Source organism: Drosophila santomea, chromosome 3L (assembly GCF_016746245.2).
Source record: "Drosophila santomea strain STO CAGO 1482 chromosome 3L, Prin_Dsan_1.1, whole genome shotgun sequence".
In the NCBI taxonomy this organism is placed as follows: Eukaryota; Metazoa; Arthropoda; class Insecta; order Diptera; family Drosophilidae; genus Drosophila; species Drosophila santomea.
The window spans coordinates 17,136,854-17,164,571 of record NC_053018.2 but is presented as its reverse complement, the minus strand read 5'-3'; the positions used below and the strand labels follow the sequence as shown (position 1 = coordinate 17,164,571).

The 27,718-nt window shown below is 44.1% G+C and overlaps 1 protein-coding gene across 8 annotated transcripts in view; it reads right to left on the bottom strand.

Moving 5' to 3' along the window:
* LOC120447472 (RNA-binding protein Musashi homolog Rbp6) overlaps positions 1-27,718 on the bottom strand; it is a 176,639-nt gene that overhangs the window by 19,726 nt on the left and 129,195 nt on the right. For all 8 annotated transcript variants that reach the window (XR_005616053.2, XM_039628865.2, XM_039628866.2 and 5 more), the window contains one exon: positions 5,573-5,621. Coding sequence is in view for 7 of the 8 variants with exons in the window: in XM_039628865.2 (XP_039484799.1) it covers positions 5,573-5,621 (49 nt within the window). In the remaining variant the exon portion in view is untranslated. The remainder of the gene's footprint in view (positions 1-5,572; positions 5,622-27,718) is intronic.

The following is a 27,718-nucleotide window of genomic DNA, read 5'->3' as shown; positions in this document are numbered from 1 at the left end:
CAGCTCTCAGCTCACAGCCACGCCCCCTTTAGCCCGCCTCCCTGGCCCCTCGAGGAGCGCCTTGGGATCGGGGCATAATAACTTTGTCCTAATGGCCGGCCAGTGGAGCCATTTTTGATATCTTCCAATTGGAGGCTGACGGAGAACTTAAATTCCTGGAATGTCAAGTCATTCCGAGGGGTTTGGGGTTTGGGGTTTCTGGTTTTTTTGGGGCCCGAATTGGTAAAGGATTTATTATGGCTTAATTAAATTTCTTCCATTTGTTGCCGCTGCAATTTGTGCTGGCAAAAGTTTAAGTTGCTTGAATTTCTATTCGGCAAGGAGTATTTTGCAGACTGGATTCGTTGATGGGGCTTCAACTGCATTGAGTTCTTACTTCCTTACTATGCATTTTTCTTGCTTTAAATTGTATGGTTAATATATGATTATAATTAGATTAGTACTTCCCTGAAATCATTCTTTCCGAAACGAGAAAAGGAATTGAGCTGTTTTCAAGCCCAACCTTAAATCGGCCAGGAAGTGGCAATTGCTTAATTATAGTTTTTGAAACGGCAGCAACGCCGTGGAATTACTCCCAGAATAAAAAGCAAGTAAGAAGCAACTTCCTATCAGATGGGGCTCTATGAAATTCCCCTTCAGGCTTTCGCCATTCTCTGGCACCAGCTTTCTTCCCTCCGATTTCGCCACTTTGGCCTTATCGGGGCTTTTCAATTAGCGCAATTGTCTGAGATTTCACATGGCCGAAAAAGAAGGGCACCCTTCCTCTGTGCAATTAGCAAGGCCAAGTGCAGACACCTGATGCCCCGGCGCCCGCATTTTGTTTGTGTACGTGTGTTTGGCTTGTCGTGCGGGCGGTGGGCGGTGTGTGGCATGGGGGGCGTGGCCTAGCTGGGCGTAACTGACAAATTAGTTGGAACAAGTAACAGTAAACACGCAGGCTTATTAGCGACATGTGCCGAGCTGAAGAAGCTCCGAGGTCCTTTCCTCAAGACAACAACGTGCGGGCTTCATCCTTCGCCTCCTTAAGTGTGTTTGTATTTGTTTTAATTATATAAAATTAGCGCACGTTGCAGTGTTGCACGCCTGCTACACAGCGAAATAAAATGTTACACTCTACAGTTTAAGTTTAACATTATCTAAGTTTCCGTGTGCTATATCGGTTTTTTTTTAATAATACTACATCTTGTAGATCCTTAGATCAAGATTGGCGTTTCTAAACCCTGAAAAATGTTTGCTAGTTTGGTTTTACAAGTACAAAAACCAACACATCTATTATATAGTAATGTAAGAGCTTTTTTCCATGTCTATTTGGTTTCTCAGGGGCTTCTATTCCGCTGCAACTTCATAAATCAGCCGTGGAACAAATGAAGCTGGCTAGTTTCGGTACGTTCCACGCTCCACGCTCCACACGTAACTCAATCAAAAATGTATCTGCTGGATACAAATGCGCCCGTGTTGCATCAGCCATGAAGCAATGCTCGTTGCCCAGTTAATTCCGTGGCTTGAGGCTTATGGCTCTGAGGTGAGTCTGAGTTCTCAGCCCGGCCGCCATTTTTACCTGTCGAAAATTTCCCGCAGGACGGAGCTGGAGCGATAGGAGCTGACGATGGTCTTGGCAACTGCAAAAATTGCACACTCATGCATGTTATTGCCAAGAAGCGGACACAGATATATGCTCTAGGCGAAAGGGGGGCTTGAGGGTAGTAGGACTAGGACCCAAAGCCAGCTGCTGTTATGACTGCGCTGCGCCGGCTTGCCAAAAAGAAAAATTACAAAATTTTCAATTTTAATATTAGTGGCGGCTGGCGACGCCAACTGCCAAGCCGGCCCCCAAAAGTTGCCCGATCCTCCGCACCAGTAACACCACCCCTTTACCCCTTCACCCTCTGCTCCCACCACCCACCACCCACCAAAACCACCCAACCTCCCACAATGGACTGCTTAGGCGCACGTTGGGCATGTCCTTGGCTTGCCAAATGAAATTCATAGCATAGTTTCGGTCGCAGCTCGGCTGCGCTGAACTCTATATTTGTACAGGCGAGATTGCTTAAGGAGAACTTTAAAGATACTTTAAGGTTGTTCAGCTTAAATTCTGTAAATTAATTCGTTTTTCCTTGAGATTCAAATATTTATTTGGTTATCTTTAAGCTTGTAAAAGCATATATTCATTGCATCACTTTTAATAAGCTGCGTAAGACATGATGAAGTCTATCTGTTTTAGATGTAGAAGTCTGCAGCTTCATGCTTTCATTTGAATTTAATGAAAAATGTAACATTTGTGTATTGAAATCTTAGAGGTTCATGGTCAAAAAATAGAGTACACCTCAGCGCATCTCCACTGTAATTGCAATTGCCCTCGCCCGCGTCGCTGTCATCCCAGTGGTTGTTATTGCTATTTGGGCCTGCCTATATTGTTTTATGGCATATTCATATATCGCTGCCTATAGCTTGTTATTTTTTATCCATATGAAACGGTTGTAGTTGTAGTTGTAGTTGTAGTTCTGGGCCAACTGCCACCGGTCTTGTTAGCAGCAAAAAGGGAAAAACGCCGCTGCAATTTTCAGTGACCAGGCTTACGGATATATGGGCTTGTGAGTTTCGGTGCAAGTGTGAGAGTTCTGGGCCACCACGTTAGAATGTCTGTCTATTTGTCTATCTGTCTATATGTCCGCTCGTCCGATGGTGTGAGTGTGTGTGTGTCGCTGGGCTGCACACATGATTTATGAATGAGTAACAAACTTGCTGCCGTGTAGCCGGAGCAACCAACGACGTCTTTTCCACTTTTCTTTCCTTTTTTCTATTTTTTTTTTCGTTGCCCCTTCTTTATTATAGTTGGCGAGTGTGTATGTGAGTGTGTTTGTGTGTACGTGGCAATTGCCACATACAAATACAGACATATATAGGGGCCTCTCGGATCGGATCGATAAAATGCAATTACAGGCATATCGCAAGTGCCAGTAGGCAACGGACTCCGACTCCTCATGGCAATAAGGTCGTACATCGTACATCGTACATCGTCCGACTGTACAAAAAGTCGCCATCGATGTCCTCGTCCTGCCCCATCCTGCCACTCATCCTCCGACTCCTGCCCCCCCATTCTCCTGGCTCGTGGCAATGAAGGCTCCTGCTACAACTAATACCCTTTGATTAACGACACACATTTTCTATTGACTTGCCCGCTGGTCGCCTGTGAAGTTGGGCAGTTGGCTTTTACAGCTCACTACCAACGGCCAACGGCCAACAGCCAACAGCAGCAACGACAATAAAATCCTGCATATTTCATCCTGCGATCGATGCACGCAATTGTAATTTGCAAGGCTGACATATTCCGGCCAAAATGAATTGCTTGGCCAATGAGTCGTGGTCGTGTCACCGGCTAAACTGTCCAACCAATGCATTTTTAATTGGAAAATTGGCAAATCACAAAGTCGCCAAAGTAGGTGATTCGTGGAAATTCTCTCAAGTAGTTTCCCATGGTCTTTATGGTTTCTTGGTCAATGGGCTGAAGTTAATTGGGCTTTCGATTCCTAGCGTTTATGTCCTTGAATTGATTATTGCCAATAAATGAATCATGCCCAATTATATTAATGTGTCCATGAAGTCAATTACTTTAGTCATTTACTTTAGGCATTATAAAGCTCATTTTTCAAAGTATCCATAACTTTTTAAAAGTGCTTGACTAGCAGGGTGCTTACTTTACGTCTACTACTTTCATTAAAAAATCTCTATTTAATATTATTTTGAATCTTTAAATTCACAACTAATAAAGAGGCGATACTGTTCTGTACATTGGACTATTATAATGAAGTGAAAAATGCATGTTACTTTTTTTTTTATGGCTCATCATTGCCGCCTGGTCTCCGAGTGCCTAAATCTTTGATGCGATGACTCGACGGCCTTCGCATTATTTGTAAAATGGCTCATATTTGTTTTTATTGGCTGCCAACGCGGCTGCTCGGCCATTTTTAAGCCTTCGCTTTTTTATGTATGTATGACTGCATCATCATGCAGTTTCAGCGTACTCCAGCGTCCAATTAAGCGAAATGTTCTGTGGGCCCACGGCTCTATCACCGCGGCCCCTGCCGACCTGCCACGCCCCCACCCGGGTGCACCCTCTCGACGCCCACTCTTTTTTGCGCTTATCTGCGGTGCGGCGCACAGAAGTATGCTACAATTTTTTATGGGCCGCGCACAAGCAAAAATCATGTTTTCTTATTCCCGTGTGCGTAATTTGAAGGGCGCAAAAGTTAACAATGTCCGGTGGTCGGTGGTGAGGGGGTGGGTGGCAGGATTGGGGTGTTAGAGGGGGCAAGTAGCGAAATGATTGTGCACCAACAACTATTGATGCATGCGGCTGCTCGTATCCATGTGAGCTAATTACTTTTGCGCAGTGGCAAGGACCTCTGTGCAGCTGGATGTGGATGAGGATGTGGATGTGGAATGCGAATGCGGTGGGCTCAGTGTGTGTTTTTGGTTTGTGCAAAATTGGGCACATCAATCTTAATGCGCCGTGTCTCAGGTTGTAGCCCGATTCCCGATAGGACTCCTCTTTCCTGCCAGAGGGACATGTCAATGGGATTGGAGACCCGGTCGCAATGCGAAATTCGGGGCGTCATTTAAAACTTTAATAGGCAAAATTGACAACGACAAGGCTACGAAGGACACAACAGGACCCAAAATGGACAGGCACTGGGGGAAAAGCCACAAAAATATGTTACAGTGAAATATCCACTCAAGAATTTACATGATTAAAAAAATTAAGACCACAGAAAAGGGCTTGTTAACTGCATATTTCTTTTGAGTTTGTTTAAAGTTGTATTTTTTTAAATAAAATGTGTTTCGTTCACATTAAGTTCATCAAGCTATTTAATTTCCACGTTTAGTAGTTGTTATGACTCAGAAATACCAAAGAAAGTTAAATACATTTGTTCCGGTTTCAGGAGCTGATTTGTAATGACGCCCGACTTTTCTGACAGTGCAGGGCAAGCCGGACATTCTGACAAGCGCTCGGAATCCGGACGGACAGCTGGACAAACGCAATGGACGCAGTCGTGCGCTACAAGTTCGTGTAGCGGATGTACACTGGAGATTTAAGCCTTCTGCCGGCCAGCGCACCTCAGCTGCTGACCTCGCTCGCCTGCACCGCCCACTTGCCACCTATCTATGTATGAGCCACCCAGCACGGAGCACCCACCGCCCACTGCCACCCACACGGCAACAACCATCCACTGGCGTAAGAGGATGGCCCGTCTCTTATGGCCCTTATATCCGGTTGCATTGGCAGGTAATCTTTTCGGGTCCTTCTACATCCTGTAGCCCGTCCATTTTAATGCCCCGACAACGTTTTAAAACTGTATTAGCCCTTTGCTTATGAGCATCCTGCCATGCATGATACATTGACATTGTGTAAGTGAGGCAGGCTATTCGAGTGTTTGAGTGTTTGAGTGTTCTGTGCATTTGCTAAGCTCCGCACTTCCGGCTCGTTACGGCACGGAAATGGGCCGCAAATGTTTTGCGGCATTGTTGCGCTCCGCCAGCGAAAGCGATATGGATAGCGATAAGAAGGACTCACCTCTGTGCCGATTGGTCTGCTTATCGAACATCAACATTGCATCCTCGATCTGAAAAGAGTGAAATAAAAGGTGTGGACTCGTTAGACAAGTTGAAAATATAGCAGATTGATTTATTTGCTGAAATGTTTTTGTACTATTAGTCTGTGTGGAATTTTCGATTTATTGTTCGCTCCCCACGAACGTTGAAAGTTGTATTGGTATGTTGGTAAGTACGAGAACACAAACATTTTTATAAGACTCCCTTTTGCAATGCTAAGATCTGGCCATTTTTCATTTGCCAGCCAGTTTGCCGCGACTTTGCTGCACTTGTTCGCTTCTTTGTTTCAGTTGGTGCATAAGCATTCGAAGTTTGCCTCCTCGGTGCGGGCAACTCAATTAATGGCCTGAATAAATGTTCGCAGCAGACAAAACTGCTGCTAATTGCAAAGTGAGTGCGCACAATGGCCAACACACACACACACACACACATACACAGAGTATGTATGAGAGTACTGACCCAACCGAGCAGCCGCCCCCCCCGAACGCCCACCGCTTTGGAGGGGGCGCAAAACTTTTACCCATTATGGCGCAAAAGAACTTATAATGATAGTTGACTGTCAAACCAGCGCACTAACTAACTAACCAACTGCGCTGACTTTCCACTGGCTGACTGGCTCATTACAGACCCGCTAAATGGACACGAGGGAATGATGAACTGCCCAAGTGACTAACCGACTAACTGACTGACTGACTGACTGACTGACTGACTGATTGACCGACTGTCATTTGATATTTTAATTGAGACAGCCAATGAATGCAGCGAATGTGCTGCTAAATTGGCCATCACAATCAGATTGCGGCTCAATTGCATTGGTCAACGGGAATTGTGCTGTTGTTAAATTGAGGCATTAATGATAGATGGCAGATATCAAATGAATTTCGAATTCAGACAACAGCATGAGATATTTATATTCATAATATATTATTGGGCCTTAATTAAGGTACTTATTGATACTGCCTAATTGGAATTTGTCTAATATGCTTGGTGCTTTTGGTTGCTTGTGTCCAAAGCTAAAACCAATGGCTAAATAGATGCTCAGTTAACATAGCATATTAGATAGCCAATCACCCGTACATTTGGTCCTTTAGAAATGTTCGCATTCTTCACTTGTCACCGTAAATTTACCAAAGTCTCTCCAATTAGCATATATAAGAAGTATTATGCTGAATATATTAAAGGTTATGGCCCATACTGCCACAAAACCGATGTCTTGGTGAGGCGCCTCGTTTGCTTTGACTTCTTTGAATCCTTTGCCCAAACTCAAGGGCCAGGACGTCTCGTGCGCCACTCAATATTATAATGTGACAACTTTGCCATCTCGCAGCATCTCGCTGCTCGCAGCTTGCTCGCCCAACTGCTAATTGCACACTTCTTGTCAAAGTTGCGATGCGGCCTTTAATGAGCTGCAAGCTGACCTCGGATGCCACCGACCGACCTACCCTCGTCTTGGCCAATCTTCTCCTGCCTGACTGCCTGCTTATGGGCCATTGATTAAGCTTAATCAATGCGCTTAAGGCAACTCGCAACTCCTGTGCACTGTAATTAAAATGCAGCCGCGATGCCAGCGAAGGCGGCCTTATAAAAATTAATTAAGCTTGCGCCGCAGTTTTCCGCACACCCCGCCGCTGGAAAACTCTGCAGCTTCTGAGGCTGCACGGGAAAAAAGCGAGTTTTCATTGGATCCGAGTGCTTTGAATTCGATTTATTAACTTCCATGGAAACGGCTTTTATCGCAATTCAGTTTTGAATTAAAAGTTGATCAACACCAAGCGGCATAAAAAACTTTCTGAAATTTAATCACAGTGCTAAGATGATTTCCAGTTGATAAGTAAACTAGTAAGTTCAGATATTTTTGAGGAGTTGGTATATAGATATTCTTTTCCTACTCAGACTAAGCTTTGCATTAATATAAAATTACTATTTTACTTAAAATACTTACTGTCTAATAGTTTGGATAATATATTTATACTTTCTATTATATGTACTTAACTACACAAACTTTATATTGCTGAATATGCAATGTAAAATCTTATACGATTACGATTTCAGATTTCAATAAGACATTGTATTAACCGCGGTTTTTCCGCGCAGTGTAGCTGTTGTTCGCGCCTCGCAATTCGCAGCTCTTCAAGTGCAGCCGCCGATGCAACCAGCTACAACATTGTTTTTCAATTAACAATCAACAACAATGCCGCAACACAATACAAACGAACGGCGAAGGTTACACGCGCCAAATGACACAAAAATTGCCAGCTCAGGTGCTGCAAGGATAAGGGGCGGTGTGCCACAGGACTGCAGGACAGCGGATGGGGGCGTGGCAGCAGAGCAGGGCAAGCGGGGCAGCACAATTGCAATTGTTGTTGTTAATTAAGCGGGCAAAACTGGAAAAGCGAACACTGCGCTCCAATTGCGGCCTGTTGTTAATGTCCGCCCATCGATTGCCAAATGGCCAAATGGCAAAATGGCAAAATGGCCCCTCTGCCCCACCGATAGCTGTCATAATTACACTGCCCCTGGATCGGTGGCCAGCTCATTATGCCGCCCATTTTCCGATTTCCCCGGTTTCCTCGATTTTTCCACTCCCATTGCTCATCGGGCAACCGCAAACTTTAATTCTATTAGCAAACGTTAAATGAACAGCAACAAAAGGTGGGCGGCACTCGATATGTATGTATGTAATGTGGGTTACACCTGCCGCTAAAATAATAGCAAATCTCTACATTTTGCTAAAAAAAAAATATAAGATAGTACAATATAAAAAGTATTTGCTCTACGTTCTATTGGAAATTGAGAAATTTTGAGTTCTTGTACTAGGCTTCATTGATGATGTGTTTAAAATCAACCCTAGGGTGCCGAGATAATGGACTAACTTTAGCAATTAACTGAAGCCAAAAGTGCTATTATCTTGGCCGCAAATGTATGTAAATGTGTGTGCCACTAACAAGCAGGCGCGCGTAATTTTATTTAAATCTGAATTCATTAATTCGTCATAATCCCCAATCATTGCGCCGCCTGCCATCGCGGAGAACTTCAAAAAGCCATCAACGACAGACGTTGCTGCTGTACCGCCACTTCACTCCATCCAACTCCACCTACCCCTTCCCCCTTGAAGCTCAACCGCCCACCGCCCACCACCCATCGAACCGCCCAAAAGCCGGGCCATTCATTTGGCTCATTTTGTGTACAAAAATGCTGCGCTCAGTGGAAACGGCGACGCTTCATTATCGTAATCGTTATATAAAACAGCGGGCAGACTACTGAAACTCAGACGATGACTACAGTGTCAGACATCTGTATATGTACGCGCCTGTATGTATGTACGGATGTATGTATTTTATGCGTTCTGTGGCACATTATGTGCTTACAGTGAGTCCTAGACGAGGCGACTGCCGTTGACATTAATGAATGTGGCCGACAAAGAGTGCTGCGGGTGATTTTTATTTGAGTTCCCGCCCCACGAGAATTAGGCAGTGACCGGGCGAAACAAAATAAAAATATATAAGCAGGCTGGAAACGGGAAAAGGTTAAAGTCATATTTCCACAGTTAGCGGAAACCATTATCTTCGCAGTTGGTTAGACAATACACTTTTAATCAAGAGTCTGCAATATTCTTATTTCTTTCGAGCTGTGAATATCCATTGTTTTAATTTAAAGCTGTAAAGTAAAGAATAAAGGAATAATGCCTGATTAGATGTTTGAATGGCACCAAAACAGCCAGCAACTGAACATAAGCAGCTTAAACGGGCTGTTTCCTTGAAATGTAGCTTAAAGTTTATAGTTCAGTTGGTGGGAGCGAAAAGTGCATAATGATTTGGGCTTATTCCGAAAGTTGCAGAAGCGAAGGACTTGCGGTTATGCGAACAATCGTGATTGTTAGCGATTTCGTGGAGAACGCTCCACTTTGCCGGAATCCGGGAATGCACATTCTACGAGTATAGACACCCGTATATTAATGCCGGAACGGATGGATGAAGCTCTGCCCGGCCACTCGTTAAATCGTCAGCAATTCCCACCCTTCTGCGTCCGTCTGCGAACCGCTTTATCCTGCCTTTGGACGCCTTTGGTTTTGTTTCAAAGTCCCCGAAGTTCTAACTGGATAATTTGCAGTAATTCATCTTGCTGGCGGTTTTCTCGATTCTCCGTCGGACTTTTTTCCTCGGACTCGGATTCGGATTCGGATTCATACCCGCTCCGTTTTTTGGGTTTCCCGCTTTTGTATGCCTGCTTGATTGCGACAATTTATACGGCGTCGGGCTTGTCAGGATTTGGTTTTTGGTGGCTGTAGCCGCCACAGCCTGGCAAATTGAAATGAAAAAGGACGATTCCCGACTCAGGACAGCCGACGCTCTTCAAAAATGCCAGAATGAATGGCAAGAGAGCCGCACACTCCGTCGCTTTAAAGCTGCAACTGAATAGTCATACATCTAATGATAGTCTGTCCGCTGCACTCGGCAGTTACTTATTTTTCGTTTGTGCCACAGCGAAAAAAGCCCCAGCAGATATGCTCGTAGTTGGGGGCGAGTTGTGGAAAAAGTGAACTTTTCCCGAGCTGGACGTGTGCGATGCTATGCGATGTGATGCTGGGAGTATCCCGGGGGTGGGACATCTTTCAAAAAACTTTCGCCGGGCGACAGCAAAAAAACAGCATCGAGTTCTTATGTACAATCCCCACCGATGTGCTTGTGTGTGTGAGAGTGTGTGTGGGTATGTGTAAGCACATGACTGCGTGCGGTTGAAATATAGATAAACTTTTTTAAGCTCGTATTTATTACATATTTGGCTGTAAGTAGAATTTAAGTTGCTTTTTGCTACCGACACACGCTGCGTATGAGTAATGCCCAACACCAAACCACTCAATTCCTTTGCTAACACACACACACACACTATGTGCACACAGCTGCGGTAAAAGTTATAAAACTGGATAGTAACTAGCAAAACGGAGAGTTGTCTTTCACATATTATTATCTTTGCTTCGCTAAAATGCTTTAAAACTAGTTTAAACGGAATAAACTACTGCAAACAGCACAAATTAAACCAAATAAGTCACTGCCCAATTTCAAAAATATACCGATTTAATTAACAATGCGACATGTTGTTTTTGGGGCAAACGCTATCATTTCAACCGCAACTGTGTCACACATACTCGTACAGCCTTGCGTTCGAACGATCTGTTTGTGGTAAACTTGCAATCAAAAACGCATCAATCGAAGCGATTGAGAGACAAAGGAGGGCGGAACGAGGCGCCGGGGACTGGAATGGTCGAGTGGCACATTAATGAGCCGCACTCGTGCGAGTCGGGCCCAGGATATATATTTCAATTAAAAAAGGATTCCATTTATAATCCGCAACTTGATTTGTTATGCCAAAGCAGCAGCAACGAGAGTGTGGCAAAACCGAAGCCGAAACAGAAACAGAAACCAAACCCCAACATTAGCTGCACGACTGGAACGCAAGTATGAATATTAAATTGCTGTGTAGAGAGTTGTGAAATCGGAGGGAGAGATGCGGCGAAAGATATAGATACAGAAGCAGAAACAGAAACAGCTGCAGATACGTGGATGCAAATAGAGGGAATGGCAAATGGCTAATGGCGAATGATGAAAAGCGGGTTTGCATAGCTGCTGCCTCGGGCTTAGTAGATCAACTATTAATGGAAAAAGGCAAATGAAATGGCTCAAAACCCAATGGCACGCACTATGACACCAGCTTACACTCGAGAAGGTCAGCACAAAGGTCGGGGCAGAGCACAAAAGAGTTAAGATTTACATAAACCCTCCTTTGTTGGCCGGCTCCCATATAATTTGATTGGATTGACCTGCTATCTAATATTTCCCACATCATTACATCACAGCTCGGTGAGTGTTTTAAGCATTTCCAAATTAGTTTCGTGCCCGGGATTATCCCACTTATCAATTTGCTGGACAAGCAAAGTTTGCTTTGCCTGGCCATGCCGAAAGATAAACTTGCATTTTAAGCGACGTCAATCTCCATTATAACCCTAATGAAAGCAGTTCTCGCACACAGACACAGTTTTCTTTTCGGCCACAGCCACAGCCACAGCTTGTCATCACTTTTAATAAGCTGGCCGCAAAAACTTTGTCACTTTTTTTACTTTGCCTCCGAGTTCTTGAGCTCAGCGCTCTTCGTGTGAGCTACTAAAATTTAATTAATATCGATTTCGGATTTGAAAAGGTTCGCCAGCTCGACCCAAAGGCGCACACACACATTTTGCCATTTTGCGGCAGGCCAAACAACTTGAGCGGGTTATACACAAAAAAGGCAGCAGCAACAAAAAAATATATAAAAAAAAAATGAAATCAAAAGGAAGATGGCGGGTTAAGGGGGTCTATTGGGGCCATACAAAGATGTTACAGCTTAGGCAAGAACTTGCACTGAAGAACTTTTAATCTTTGCGAGCATAAGTAAGATATATGTACTCCTCCAACCAGTCTTATATGTATATGTGCGTGTGTGTATATGTGTGTGTGCCATTCCAAGAATGGAAGCAGCTGCTCAATATTTTTGCAGAGACTTGCGAGTGGGATTGAGATTTCTAATGGGATTGGTTTTCTCAGCGAGAGGGTAGTTCACTCCCAGGGACCTTTCTTTCATTCTATTCCAATCTGGCTTTTTTGGGCAGCAGTTAAAGTTGCTCCACGGCCATATAAAACAACTTGCAGAACAATTTTCGTTAATTAAAATATTTTCAATGTGTAGTTATATGCTTTTCTGGCTACTGAGTGCTGGTTTCTGTTCTGGCTCCTGTGTTCTGGGTTCTGGCTTCTGGGTTCTGGGTCCTTGGGAAGGTTCTGATGCTCCCTTTGCTCCTGGCTGGCTGGCTGGCTGGCTGGCCCGTCATCGCTGCTAAGGATGCTCGAATTACAAAGCAAATTATAATTTCATGAAAGTTAAACGAGCAACTCTCCACCGCTACTGCTGCTGCCTTGCTGTTCCTTCCGTGGGTCACTGAGCTGCTGGCTGGCGGGGGTAGAGGGTAAGTGGAGTAGGTGGGCTAAGTGGGGAAAGTGGGGAGCCTTGGCCACCCACTGCGCTCTCGAGTGCAAAGGTGGCCTGGTCGGCGAGCTGCGCCCGAGATTGGGAATTAAACATGCTGCCGGGGAGCGAGCAATGCAAAATACATAAGAATAAAAAGTGAATTGGGCAGGCTGGGAAAATGGGGAAAAATATCCAGTGCCAGCGCCCAGCGGAAGCCAAGAGCCAAGAGCCGGCAACAATAAAAAGCTTCTCTCTTATATTTTTTCAGTATGTGCAAGTGCGAATTTATGTCTTCAATTATTCAACGCCTCATTTGTATGCCCCGCTTCCTCTCTCGCTTTCTCTCTCTCGCTTTCCCAGTCTCCCTCTCTCACTCTTGTGAGTTTGTGTGTGTGCGGGCGGCATGCTAAAATGGCAGCGTGCATTTCCGTTTCCGGCCAGTGCATTGCATATGGCTGCACATGTGCCATGTCTTCTTCCTCCTTCCTCCTTTGCCCCTCTGCCAATTGAAATTTCAACTGGCGCAAAAGTAATTCAATTCAACGCCGAAATGCTGGACCTGAAAAAGCCAAGGATCCAGCCGGTCGTTATATAACTTTCGGGGGACTTTCGAGGCTGGGATCTCTGGTCTTCGGGGCGGAATCCACTTCGAGAGCCCGACGACAGCGGCAAGAACAAAGCATTTAAGAAGTTATTGTCATAAATGTTTGAGTTTGTTTGTTGTCGGCAGCACCCCCTGCCACGCCCCCTTCCAGCATATGACTCCACCCATGGGCGGAGAGACACAACTTTTATTTAGCCATGTTGAATGCCACCGCCGGCAATTTGCAATTCTAATGTAATTTTTTCGCGAATCATAAGTTAGAGCCGCAATTCGGGTGAGGGGATTCACTTGAAAATGTTCCACGCCTTAAGCCCTGACCAATTGTAAAGTTGCCCAAAATTGGGAGGGGCGGCGCCTTTTCCTTTGCCTTTGGCTTTTCCTCGTTAGTTACGCGGCACAAATCGATCAGAGTGCAAACAAAAACGAAGAAAAACAAAAGCAACGAAAACCAGCGAAAATATGTTAATTTTGCTTCATGTTTATTGCCGAACGATGACGAAGAAAATTAATACAAAATCGGTCGGGGGAATTTCGATTGTCTAAATACACGACAACTGAATGCTCTTTATAACGCAAGCTCGAAGCACTTTCTATATTTCGAAATCCTTGGCGGTTGGGAAATCTTAAAATCATCCAATCAGAGAGCAAACATCAATGAATACAAAATCAGAGAAGCAAAGCAATTAAGTTCAGAATGCCGTGAAATGCATAAACAAAATCTCTGCTGATTTTGGGGGACTTTCATTTAGCGTGTTGTGCCGCAGCGTAAGGATTCGCTGAAGCCGTGCCATAATTACCAGCTTATGAGGAAAAAAGGGATTGCAGGGATACAGAAGGCAGCGAGCGGGAAGGACAAATAAATGCGAACTCAAACAATGCCAGCGCATTTACATTTGCATTATTTAGCATTTAAGCGTCACGCGTTGCGTAAACAAATTGTGCAAACAACAACAAGAAAAGGCAACACGAGCGCGAGTAATTCATTAAACAATTTGTTTTTTATATTCGGGATCGAATCAGTTTTATTTTGCCCATTTTCGTGGGCGTATTTTTTTGCTGAGGACGAGCTTAGCTGCAGTGAAGCTGCAACTGAGACCGGGGATTTAGTTGGTCAGTTTTTAAAGCCACACACTCGAAGGGTTCGGTGCTCGTCGTGTATATCCTTTTTATACACACCAATGCACTTATTGGTTTACTTGTTTACATGGCAAGCTGCTCGTTTTCACACTCTTTCTTATTTGCTTTAACATTTTCGCATGCATATGCAAGCAGCCAGGACGAATTCGAGGACGAGGACGAGGACGAGCATGAGGACGTGGCGGAGGACCTGGTCCTGGACCCAAGAGTGCAGCAGCAGCTTGTTGTTGCTCGTTGTCCTGCGGTGGCATTCTGTGCATGTATGGCATCTGTGCATATGTGTGTGTGCGTGTGGGAGTCCGCTTTAAGTGCGCCTGTATGCGTGGCAGTTGTTTGCAATGTTTTTACATCGAATGTTGATTGTACAAAACCACTGAACAAGAAAAATTAATTATACAAAAACGTCACCGCCAAACAGCTACCGAAACTGTTGACCCAATGGTGCTGGCGGGGGCGACGGAAGGGGTAGGCATACACAAGAAAAAAGTTTCAAAACATATTCGCAATATTTAATATCTTTAATTTACCTTCAAGCTTGTAAGTACCTTAAAAACAGGGAGAATTGAGCAAGAATGTAATTTTTTATTGCTTATAATATGAACCTTATTAAAAGAAAGCTTAATAGAAAGAAATATAATTTTTCCGAACTTTTGAAATATGTTGTTGCAAATTGTCAGACTGTTTTAACAGCGATTGCACAACTTCATTACATTCAGAGACATCCTTTAATATATTGTTCCCCATCATGTTTGTTTAATTACATCTCACAACCATTAGTTTTCCAGTGCAGCACAGGCAGCAGCTATTTTAGCTAGCTTTAAATGGCAGAACCCTTTTCGCCAAGTGTAGAGAAAACCTTTGTTTTGATGCAATTTTCGTTTTGCGGCTCCAGATAAAACGAATTTATGCCTAACCAGGAGACAGCCAGACATGCACACAGCTCCGTCCACAGCCCACACATATATTTCATTATATTTATTTATTATTTAACGAATTTCGCATTAGGCAGGCGGCACAGGGCATTGTCCATTTGCCGGCCAGCAACCGCAATGTTTGAAACGAGTGTAATAAATCAGACCCAACTGGCAGGCGGACCAGGAGAAGAAGAGTTTAGAAGTGCAGCTGCTGCTACTGCTGCTTCTGCTTCTGCTTCTGCCGCTTTAGAATCAATTTATGCAAACGCCTCGCAATCAAATAATCCCTACGAATCGGTCGAAACAGCTTTTAAGCAAATGCCAAATCCTGTAGCATACTTTTAAGCGCTCGCTTTATGTGAGGGAGAGCCTGGTGGGTGGCCTGTGGGTGGTTGTGGGTGGATTTGGCATTGGCAAGTCAAAGACGTCGAATGCCGCGGGCTCTGTACGTGTTCAAGTGTGAAGCTGGCAGTGCCACGCCCCCGCAAAACGCCCCCAAATCGACGCTTACACTTATATTATGTACGAGCATTTCTTTTTTGTATAGCTGCTTTTTTCGCTATTTTTGTTTTGCACGGAAACTGCGTTTTTGCATTTTTTTATGGCATTGCATTTAGATGTTGTACTTGCGTTTTTGTGTGTCGCTGGGCGAGTCTATGTGCGTGTGTGTGTGTGTGTGGAGCTTTTGTTGCGGTGGTGCAGTGCAATTTTCTCAACCCAAACCCTCCCCTTTTGTGTGTGAATCAAGCAAGTTTTTATTTCAAGCAGCCAGCGGAAGTGTGGCCCTTGTTGTTGTTCAGCTAAGAAGTGGAAACAGCTGAAGAACGGGTTTGGGTGGAAAACTGAAGGAAAATCCTGGCAAAAATGGGGTGGCAAACGGTAGCCGCATTCACAGTCGCAGTTGCAGTTGAAGTTGGCTTCTGTGCAACATTGTGGCACATGGCAAACTGATGACAACGACAATAACTGTAATGAAACAGAGATAAGCTCTGGCCACCCAGAGAATCCCAGGGAACTTGTGGTCCCGACCCAATGTCGATGCTGCGGGGCTCCACTGTACCATCACACCGAAACCGCTGGACCTCCGCTGACACAAGCAAATCGCATGCTCATTTGTTGTGCCATTGTTGCTGGTCGTCGGGGCAAATTGTTGGAAATAGAGTTTTATGCCGGACCAGAGGCGATTATCGCGGTCACGGATTACAGAGTGCAAGGAGCATTATAAATGGAGCTTAGGGTTAGCTTACGCAGCGGCCAAAATGGATCCTCATTTCAGAGGAGGAAAGCCAGCGGATGGGGGTTTTTGCTATTTTATATTGCAAACAACGTTTAGTTACTTAAATCGGGGTTAAATTAGAGGAGAGAATTTTGTCATTACATATTAACAAAGAATATTGCAACTCAACTTGTAAAATGAGAAAAATATAGAATAAACATTTGTTATACCGCTGGCATGTCTAAAATACATTGTTAGACACTTTTAATTTTTAATGGAGTATATGTACTGCTTGTTGTTTTATAAATTATTTAGGCGCCATTAATGGCGTTCGAAAAACCTTATCATCTTAAATCCACAACGATAAGTATTCCAACTTGTATGGCTAGACAATGATTGATAGACTTTCCCATGATCTCGGAAAGTGTCTAATTTAATATTTAAATTGGTTTCTTAAGATTCAGTCATGCAAATCGATTAAACTCTACTCCCACTCCGCTGGTCTGTCAATCCGAACTGCGTTTTTTTCGGTTTCGTAGAAATCTAACCTCTCAGCTAGCCACTGAATAATTAAAAAAAATTTGCCACTCAGTTGGCTCGAATGCCACTCCCCCAAAAAGTCAGGCTTTGAGTGGAATGGGCTTCTGCTTTTCCGGGAGCAAACAGTGTGACAGCCTCAACCGCTGGCTTTTCCCCACAGTGGCCGATTTTCCCGCCTTTCCCGCTCTCTAGCCGCTTCCCCTGGCATCATCGTTGCTGTCAGTTTCAACTACGCTTTCGTTTTTATGCCCCCTTTGTCACTCCGGCCCTGAAACGGAACCCTCAGCCCCCTGAAACACCCCTGAAACGGGCACACACACACAGCGGCAAAATGTTGAAACTGTTGATGTTGACATTGCGCCTGGCCTGGAAAACCCGAAATATATTTTCATTCTTCTTTTATATTTTTTCTCCGGCTGTCAAGGCGGCCGAAAAAGAAGAGCCAGACCCCAAACGATACCCAACCCCCACCCAATCCACTTCACTTCACTTCAGTTGGAAAGAGATCCGCCCCTGCAGACGCTCCATTCCTCATGTTTGGCGAGTGATTTATTTGACTGACACTTTTTTCTGCGTTGATTGCATCGTAATCCCAACATAATGAGTACTGTTATATTTCATGGCCATTCTCGTTTGGGGCAACCCAAATGAAGTAGACAATTTTTCAAAAACAAAGACTCTGAGGATTCCGGGTGGCAGGACTTCCGTTCCATTGTGCATGTGGCACACGTAGGCGGCCACTTGAGAGCGGCCAACTCAGATGGACAAAACGCTGCTCAAATTCTCATCATTTGTAAGCGTCATCAGCAGCAGCAGCAGCAGCAGCTGGAAAAGCTAACGAAAAAGCGCTAAAAGCAACGGCGCGTCATTTGGCAAAGATCAAAGTGGAGGAAAATCCCCCGAAAACCTGTGCTATATCAAGCGCACCCAAGCTCCACTTCTCAAACTATTTCCAAATATCATATAAGAGTTGAATTTTCCAATCCTACTTAGTTGCACAGGCATCCGGTTGAATAACAATTATTCAATTATTATTGTTCTAAGAAAGAATCCCTACGATTTTTACAACTATTGTAATTACATTTCACCGAAATTCTGTTTTATTTTTACAAGAAACCGCGAATTGCTTATGCAAAATTGGAGCTCATAAAAACAATGTAAATTAAGGTACCTACGCATATTTATGTATTCAAATTTGGCTGGTAAATTTGAGCTTTTCTTGATTTAGATGGTTTCTTTGCAAAAATTTTGATACTTTCGTTTCAAACTTACAGCACTTATGTTTAAGCCATATCTGTGAGTAATTTGATTACTGTGAATGATATTTTACATAATGATTTATAACTGCAGCATAATTAACAAACAAAGAATGTGGAATTAGCGGAAATTAAATCCACGATTCAGAGGTCTGGGCATTATGTAAATATTCCCCAACTGCCTTAAAAGGTGTTACACCTGAGGAGGGTCTTGTCACCTGAGTCTCTTGTGGCTCTAATCTCAGGTGACAAGTGAAATCGTGGGGGAATTAGTTTTAATTAAATGGGTTAGCCGCTCATGAAGTGGTTTGGTTTTAAGCTACCATTTATAATAAGCGGTTTTACTACACTTTTCAAACAAAATATGCAAGTGAAGTCTCAAGAGATCGAAAACTAAGATATATTAAAAAACATAATAATGTTGGTCATAATATCACAATTTCTACCTTTCTACTGCAATAAATATTAATTTCACTTCATTCTCGCCAGATTTGAAATCTTTTGCAATCGATGAGGCAGAGGCCAAAAGTGTTGTCACCTGATGGCCAGGAGATGTTGTCGCTGGGGAATCTCGTGTTATCCTATTCCTGATGGACGAATGTCCTTTGGACCCATCATTGCTTTGCGTGGAAAACCCTGCGGACTTGTTGTTGTCAGTGGCAGTAGTTGAATTTCGGAGATTCGGCCATTGTGTTTTGAAAAGTTTATGGGAGATAAGAGCAAGTACGAGAGATTTTTCTATGCATAATGCGGCAGTCGCACCCGAAACGGGGGCTAATTTCTCTTTGTCTCCAGTTTCCAGTTACCAGTTTTTCCCCGGTTTTCCTCCCCTTTGTCGTGTATTGTGTATTTGTGTGATGCCCAGTCGCATCTGTGTGCGGCGGCAATAAAAACTTTTATTGTTGTCACACGTAGCAGAGTGTAGTAACAGTGAAGCCAGCAGTTCCCGTCTCCATTCTGCATTCTACGTTCACCAGCTCCGTTCTCCAGCTCCGTTTTCCATCTCCTGGCCATTTTGCTGGTCCTCCTGTTGTTGTGTAACCTGCGTACATACTTCCGTTTCCGCACCGCCCCGCCCCGCCCCGCCCAGCCATCCCCTAAGCCCCATGCTTTTCCTCTTTTTTATTTCGGGGCCAGCCAAATTGAATAAAATGGCCTCAGTTAATGGTTGTCGGGCTGATTCAGTTAGCGCATAAAATGAGCAGAGCTCTATCCACCATCTCCAACTTTCTTCTCTTCTGCTTCCTTTCGGGAATGTGGCCCGCACACTTCCTGTGTGTATATTTTCTGTATATATTTTGGTCACAAATGTGGCCGGGCCTAAATCTCGGTTTTACGAGCGCATTCTTTTGTTCCCGCCGATGTCCTTTCTCCATAGTCCTTCGTCCTTTGGCCATCGCCCTCACCATCGCCCTTCGCCTTTGCCAACGCCATTCTTTTGTTTATTATTTGTTTTATTTTTACATACACTTATACACTTTTGCGAGCGTCAGTCTTTAGTTGCCCCATTATGGCCGGGCTTTCAGAACAATGTGAAAATCAATGCTAATATATTAAACATGACTGCTTCGCTGGCCGAGTGCACATACACATTCTATGACTGTTTTGACGGTCTAAAATTGCAGCCAACGCATGAATAAATAGATTTTAAATATCCGAAAAGGCAAAAAAAAAAAACCAAAGGAAGATTACAAGGGCAGGAGCAGCAAGACAACAGCCGAAAAATTGCAAAAGAACGAGCGCTGCATTCAAATGAAGGACTGCGAAATGCAGACAGTTGGACATGCAAATGGCAGTGACGAGATGTACTGATGTAGGTGCTCCTCCGGAAAATGGCGGGGTGGGTGCGCTTTCCAGGGGGCTTTTCCGGGTGCCCTTTTCGGTGGGCGGGTTCTCCTGGCTGCCGTTTCTGCTGGAATGACGAAATGCCCGTTCGCTCGCTGACTGGTTGTTCGAGTGTTTAAAACGGCTATTGTGCAGCTTGTGGTTGCTTTGCAAATTGAATAAAAGTTCATTCGAGTGTAAGGCAACCGATAGCACACCCATACACCCATACACCCATACACACACACACATGGAAAACCCTTGCTGGGCTGCAAAAAAAAAAGAAGGAAAATGCAGAAAAAGGGAAACTGCGAGCGAACCAACGAACATTGAATGAATGTGAATGTAATCGTTTTGCAAATGAAAATTGATTTTTGAATTGTGGGTGGTCAGTCCCGTCGAACCTTTCCCCGACTCCCAGCTTCCGGAGCTCTATCACTCCGGCAAGCAACTAAATGAAATCAGCGACTGGACACGGCAACAAATGGCAGTTCACAAAAAAGGATATGTACACAGGAAATAATGGTGGAGCTGATTCCAAACACTTTTCCTGCGCAAAAAACCCAACTCGAATCGACTTGTCAAGGTGCGCAAAAAGATGTGGATTGAAAAAGAATTCGGTTTTATATTAGTCAAAGCAATTGACAATTAAACCATAAAATATAATAAAGTGCAGGAAAAGTATTCATTTATTTTGATATTCTTTATTATTGATGGCTTTGTAGTGAAATAGACCTGCTATTTAAACCTTTACAATGGATTGCAATGGTGAAATAATTTATCTAGCTTATTTTAAATACCAAAACTATTTCGAGAAATAGAATAGAAATTTATTTTTAAGCGATCATAAGTTACACCTTTTGCATACACAAACTATTATTCTTTTTTTCGCTGTGCATAATGTACGAGGAATATACATTGCTTGCAGCGATGTGCAATTTGGTTTTTAATTTAAATATAAATTTAAATCTCGCAATCGCATAAAAGGACGCGAACTAATAGCGGGCAGATAAAGAAACTAAAAAATTGCCATTAATAATGCAAGGCTTAAATATTTGAATGCCCCTGCGAAGTGATGGTGGTGGTGCTCTAATTGCGCACTGGTGTTGGTGCCTCTATATAAAAGTGCATGTGTGTGTGCTGTGTGCAAACGCACAAAAGTACGCTATACATTTTTCATGCGACCATAACAAAAGCAAAAACATACGGAAAATGCTCGGCGCTTTTCTTATGCCACAGCGACCGTTCTCAAAGACACTGCGAGTGAGACGGCGATGCGCAGAGCGAAAGAGAGGGGAGATGGGAGGAGGCAAGGATAGACGGGCAACAAAGTGGATTTGAATTATTCAAAAAATGCGATTGTTATTTGCAAAATGTGCAGTGAATTGAGACGCTCGCAGACAAGCGACGACGACGACTGCTGCCGCTGCGATTTACGTTGGCGAATAATGTTGTATTTATGAGCCAGAATAGTTGGCTAAAGAGTTTTATGGCAGCACAATTGATGCAGCAGTGCAATGGAAACTTTAACTGAACGTTTGAGGTTCAGCCACTGGGTTGGGGTGGCAATATGAAATATTTACTCACCCAAAGTGGTGGTAAAATGATATATTCCGCGTTCAACTTGCCGATAAGCCTGGAGCTGCATTTACATCTAGGTATCTTGTGGCAAACTTGTTTTCAAGTTTATGAAAAATATATAACTAAAGCGTTGCAAGAAGCAAAATGCTGAAGGTCCCGCTTCGAAAAAACTTGTAAATATTTAATTTGTAATAAACGATATGCTTTCTATTCGATTAAAAAGTAATTAAGCACTTAGTGATTCAATACATTATCCATATGCATTGATGGCAATGCAATTATTAGATTGTTTAAATTTATTGGAAACTAAGTGATTTATTGGTTATATCAACTAACTTACAAATATCCTTAGTGATCTGAGTCCTAAGAGAGCTAGTTTTTGTGGTTCTAGTCAAAATGAAATTGACTGCTGCATCATTTTTTCTTGGCTCAGCGGAACTTACTCACGCTGCAGCTATTTATCATCTGCGACTGAAGCGCGTTCAAAGACCAAAGCTGCACCACCCAAACCACCAACGCACCACTGCACCACTGGTGACATTGCACTCTCCTGTCCATTTTGGCTCCGCAGAGCGGAGCCATTATAAATGAAAGCGTAGCCGGCTATCCAAATTCAAAGCCAAAGCCATTCAATCCGGCCCAGCTAGACAACAAAATGCAGGAGAGTAGAGAAAAATTAAAAGAAAAACTCAAACCGAAAATGGTTTTAATCAGTTATTCATGAGGCGGGGCGTCGTCAAACAAAAGCGCCTGCCGGTTGACATTGGAAGTCGACTGACTGAAAGATGAGGCTGTTATTCTGTTCGTTACCATTCTGCAGATGACGATAAAGATGATGATAAAGAACGCAGTATGTGAAAAAAATTTATGAGCTGGAAAAGGGCTTCAAAAATGAAATGAAAGCCTTAAACTCCCGCCAGCAACAACAATTAGCTGCAACTTAAAAGGAAGGCGCAACGGGTTTGTTTATTCAAACGGGGCAACAGGGGGTTGCTTTTTCGCAGTGGATATGGTGTGTCTTCTACTTCTTCATCTGGTTCTTGGTGTCTTGGCGTGTTGATGGAAGCACTCCAAACTAATGAGTATGCACATATTGTATGCAAGTGGCAAAAGGGGTAGCTTTGCCGCCTTTGTTGCAGCGACTCTAGATGCACTTGGTGCCCAGGTAGCATGTCTCGTCAAGAGGGGCTTGTCGTCGCTGATTTTGTTTTGTTGCCCGGCCAAAGAGCCTTCAAATTAGTTGGCACAAAACATAAATGCAAATGAATGCATGCATTTGCATCGCAACCATCCCCTCCACCATCCAACGATCCACCATCCCAGCACCTATCTCCGCCTCCAGAACAGCCTCATTAATGCAGGCCTGATTGGACTTTTTGTTTGGAATGGGAGGAGATGCCTGCACACGGACACACACACACACACACACACACACACACAGCTCGCACACATCGCACACCCAGTGCACTTAAGTAGCTGGGTTTTAAACAATTACATTGGACGCCTTTACACATTATGCTCTATCTGCTTTCACCTTTCTCTTCGCAGCCCCACATCCCGCCCTTTCTCGTGGTGTGAATGAATGTTGTCTGCTGATTGAAAATTCTTGTGCAAAAATGTCGACGTCGACGTTGTGTTACTCTGACATGCTGCTGCTCATTACATTAATTGCTTTGGCTTGTCTTTGCGACAGCCACAGACGATTGCAGTGCACACGGTGCGTATGCGTATTATGCATGCACCAGTGTGTATCTGTGAGCTGTGAGCTGTGAGCTGCAACCGTGTGCCCGATCGTCATGTGTATGTGGAGCAGCAGCAGCAGCAGCAGCAGTCGCATTTCAATTTCAATTTTGCAATTTTGGCAGCTGCCAGGTGGCACTGTCTCTCCAACTGCCTGCCATCCCTTTTCCCTCTCGCCGCTGTCCCTCTCCCACTGACTGACTGACTGTCTGTCTGTCTGTCTGTCTGTCTGTCTGTCTGTCTGTCTGTCCTACTGACTGTCCGTGCCTCTCGCTCCCTCTGCCTGTCGGACGGGCAGTTTCCCATATCATGGCAGCAGGCAGGCAGTCAGCATTTCGCATTTCCCATTCCGAGGCTCAGACCAATGCAAAAGCCTTTTTATCGCTTTTGCCCCTCATCAATTCACTGGCTAACAGATTTGCGCAGCTGTTTCCCTCGTCCTCTCTTCTTCCAGTCACACTGGGAGAAAACAGTGGACATAGTATAGGGTGTTTTTTTTAGAGGTATAGAACTTTAAATTGCAATAAAACAACGATGGATTATTCGATTGACATGAATTTTATTGACATGAAAGATAATCTTGTGGCATTACATTTTAAATATGATTTCTGGCATATGACCGCCACGGCTGGCTCGGATGTAGTCCAATCTGGACGTCCAATTTGCAATGACTTTTTCCAATATTTGGCCGTATATCGGCAATAACACGGCGAATGTTGTCTTCCAAATGGTTTAGCGTTTGTGGCTTATCCGCATAGACCAATGACTTTACATAGCCCCACAAAAAGTAGTCTAGCGGTGTTAAATCACAAGATCTTGGAGGCTTATGAAAAATCGGGAACAACAGCAATCTCGTTTTGGGCCCATTCGACGAATCTACGCCTTGCTTGATGATCGTTTGGTTTCAATTCTTGCACGAGTTGGATTTTGTAAGCACGCATGACGAATTGCCAAACCAAACTGAGAATAAATCACTTGACAGCTGTTAAATCGGTCGCCATCTTGAACAGTAATGCCAACTTAAAGTTCTATACCTCTAAAAAAAACACCCGTTACAACTATTTGGATTAAGAATAGTTTATATCGAAGCTAATCTGATTAGCCTTTCAACCTGAATCATCAGATAACTAAAGAATAGCATTTGTTTCAATTCTAAAAATGTATTTGGCTTTTATAATTACTTAAACTGTTTTAAATGTGTACATAAGAAAATGAAGTAAATGAATGTAGACTTCTCAATGATGATTTCTTTCCTCTCCTTTATTCCAGAAGTGCAACGATTTTTCTCCAGTGCATATGTATATGTGTGTATGCGCGTGTGGCTGTAACTGTGCATGTGTGTGCACCCGAAAATGTATGTCGCCTGTCAAATTACTTGAATCTCTGCTCTGCAGTCGCCTCCTCAGCTCAGCCAGCTCAATGCAGTTGGACCCACATTTGTGCGCTTGGTTTGTCGTGTCAGTCAAGCATAATATGATTATGTAGATGCTCGCACACACTCTGCTTCACACACACGCACAAGCACACAGGAAACGGAAACTGAGTGGGCGGGAGTGCCGCCGCCTAGCTATCGCAGTTCCGCAAAAACTACGAATATCTATTGGTTACACAATACATTTACAGCATTGGATGCACAGATCCAGAGCGCTGTCAAATCGTATTTATTATTTTATGTTTTCATTTTGAAAATTGCCAGTCGCCATTGTTGTTACCTTGGCTGTGATTACAGTGAACAAAAAGCACTATCTGTCCATAATGTCCGACTGTCTATCCGGTTGTCTGTCTGGCTAACTAATCGACTGTTGTCGGATCGCGTCAAGTACCATAGTTCTTCGGGTTTTCCAGCTCTTCCACCTTTTCCACGTTGCCATTCGGTTTCCCATTCGGTTCATTGTGTTTGCGGCGGGCAAACAGTCCAAGGGAAAGCGAGAGATATTGAGAAATGGGGAAAATGGGGAAATACCACTGACTTTTACCGGCAACTCTCAGGATGTGTGTGTATGTGTGCCTCATAGTCCCCTAGCAATCAGGATTTGGTATGCAAATTTGTAAAATGGAATTGCATAAATATTAGAAATCAATATTGGTCTCGATTCCCACTGTCTGTCTGCTGGAGTGTGACTCTCTGTTTGTGCTTGTGTGCTTCTGCGAGGGTGATGAATTAAGGCAAGTCGATTAAAAGATAAGCACTCAAAATGCCCCTAACTCGACTAAATGCTTTCAGTGTCAATTTGCTTAACGTCCTGTTGACGAGAAGAGCGCGCAAAGCCTTTCCCCTTTTCCCCTCAATCACTTTTCCAACGTGTGCTAAACATGCAGCAACTCTCTTGACCTCACGATGATGAAAAACAGTTTGCAACTAATTAAGCTGCACGCACAATCTAACATGCAAGTTAGCACCCGGCCAGCAGGAGGCAGCGGCAATAACAACTAAGTTTTCCTCGGCACAGTGCAACAAAGCCCGTTGAATTTGGCCCCGAGGAAGCGGAAACGGAAATGGGAGTAGAAATAGAAGTATACACTCGGGAAAACTGCCCTAAGCTTAAAGCTTTGCCCATTTCAGGAGTATCTCATTAGATATCCATCAAAGAGGTGATAATTTATAAGAGGCTATATAATTTAAATTCCCAAAAATCCTTACTTTATTTCCTCCATTAAAATATTCGCTCCGTGATTTCCGAGTGCTCATTTGCGGCTGAATGTCCGCTGTGATGGATATGTGATGTGCACTAATGGCAGCATTATGCAAGCATCGGGCATTAATTTGCTCATTATCTGCACGACCACAACCGCAACTCGAATAACTCTTGCCCCACTGTCCCCCTGCATGTGTGTGTGTGCGTGTGTGTTTGTTTGGCAGTGTGTGTGTGTGTGTCTTCGTGTTTGACAAGGTAATATGCAATAAAAACGATACCCCGATCCAGCGTCGGGTTGCGTGGTGCGTTGCCACATTTGACCGCAGTTAACAAAGGCACACACACATACACACAAGCACCCACCCACGCACACAGACAGAGTACGATGTAGATGTATCACGCGCCCACTGGAGGAGCCTTCAACATACATACACACCGATACATACGTATACAGACTGATATCCAGGACCCTAGTCCATGGCCGGGGCACAATAATAAGTGACGCATTTAATCTGATTTGCTTTATGACATGTTCATGACGAGAACAATTAAAATGTGCGGTTGGCTAGGCAGCAGAGAGCCGATGTTTCGGGGGAGGGGGTGTTTAGGGGTGGGTGGCGAGTGGGTGTAACGATGATGATGTTGGCCGGCGTAAAAAGCAAATTGTTTAATGTGCTGTGAATAAGTGACAAAACAGCTGAACCCGGAATAGGCGCAGGAATGGGCCTGGCCAGAGGCCTCCTGCTCCTTTGCCAGTGGTTTTGTGCTTCTGGTCATGGAACTTTATCGACGACGCGTGCCGAAATCGAGATGCGAAAGGGCAGTACACTGAGAACAGCGATCTATGAACTGGTTAATGAGGGACCTATTGAAAATTATTAGAAAATTATAAACACTAACTTGGTCTTCAACAATTTTCCAAAGTAGAGATAAGAAGACCAAACAAATATAGCTCCTTGCCAATCGTGTATGAATTAATCAAGTGTAAGGCCTAGGCTTTTCTCGAAGTGCAGGGGTGGGTGTGGAAGTGCGAGTGATGACTCGTTTGGCTCCCCAGGGGTGACTTTGCCTTATCGCACGTAAGGGCTTATCCCATTAGCCGCAGTTGACTTGGCGGTCCTTGGGATTGGAAGCGGGGAGGGGAAGGGGGAGGGGCTGTATCTCTGTCCATGTATCTGCTCTTGATTAGCCAGTGGGTTATTAATGATCCGGCCATGGCCGCAGTGTCAACAATATGCGATATCCACATTCGATTTGGCAACTGACAATCGCCCATCCCTTTTCGGGTCTCCGTATTTGTGAGCTGCTCCTCTTGGCCATAATTGCGACAGTAATTGGACATAATGCGACAAAGCTTTCTCTTCAGCTCCAGTTCTCCACTTTTCCAGTTCTCCGACTCCGTTCTCCGTTTGCTCCGTTTCGCCATCGCCATCGCCATCGCCTCGCTTCCCTAATTCTCCAGTTGTTTGGCTTACACACGCCTCACTGGCTCCTTCTGACTTCTTTGCCGGCTAAAACTTTGTTGCAGTTTGTTTTTACTATTGTTTTGAAATGGCGAAATTATAGACCCCAGCGACCCTTGAGCTTCATTTCACTCCCAAAAACCACCCACTCCTGTGACTGGCAGCGACATCCTTCGCCTTGTTCATCTTTGGCATTAT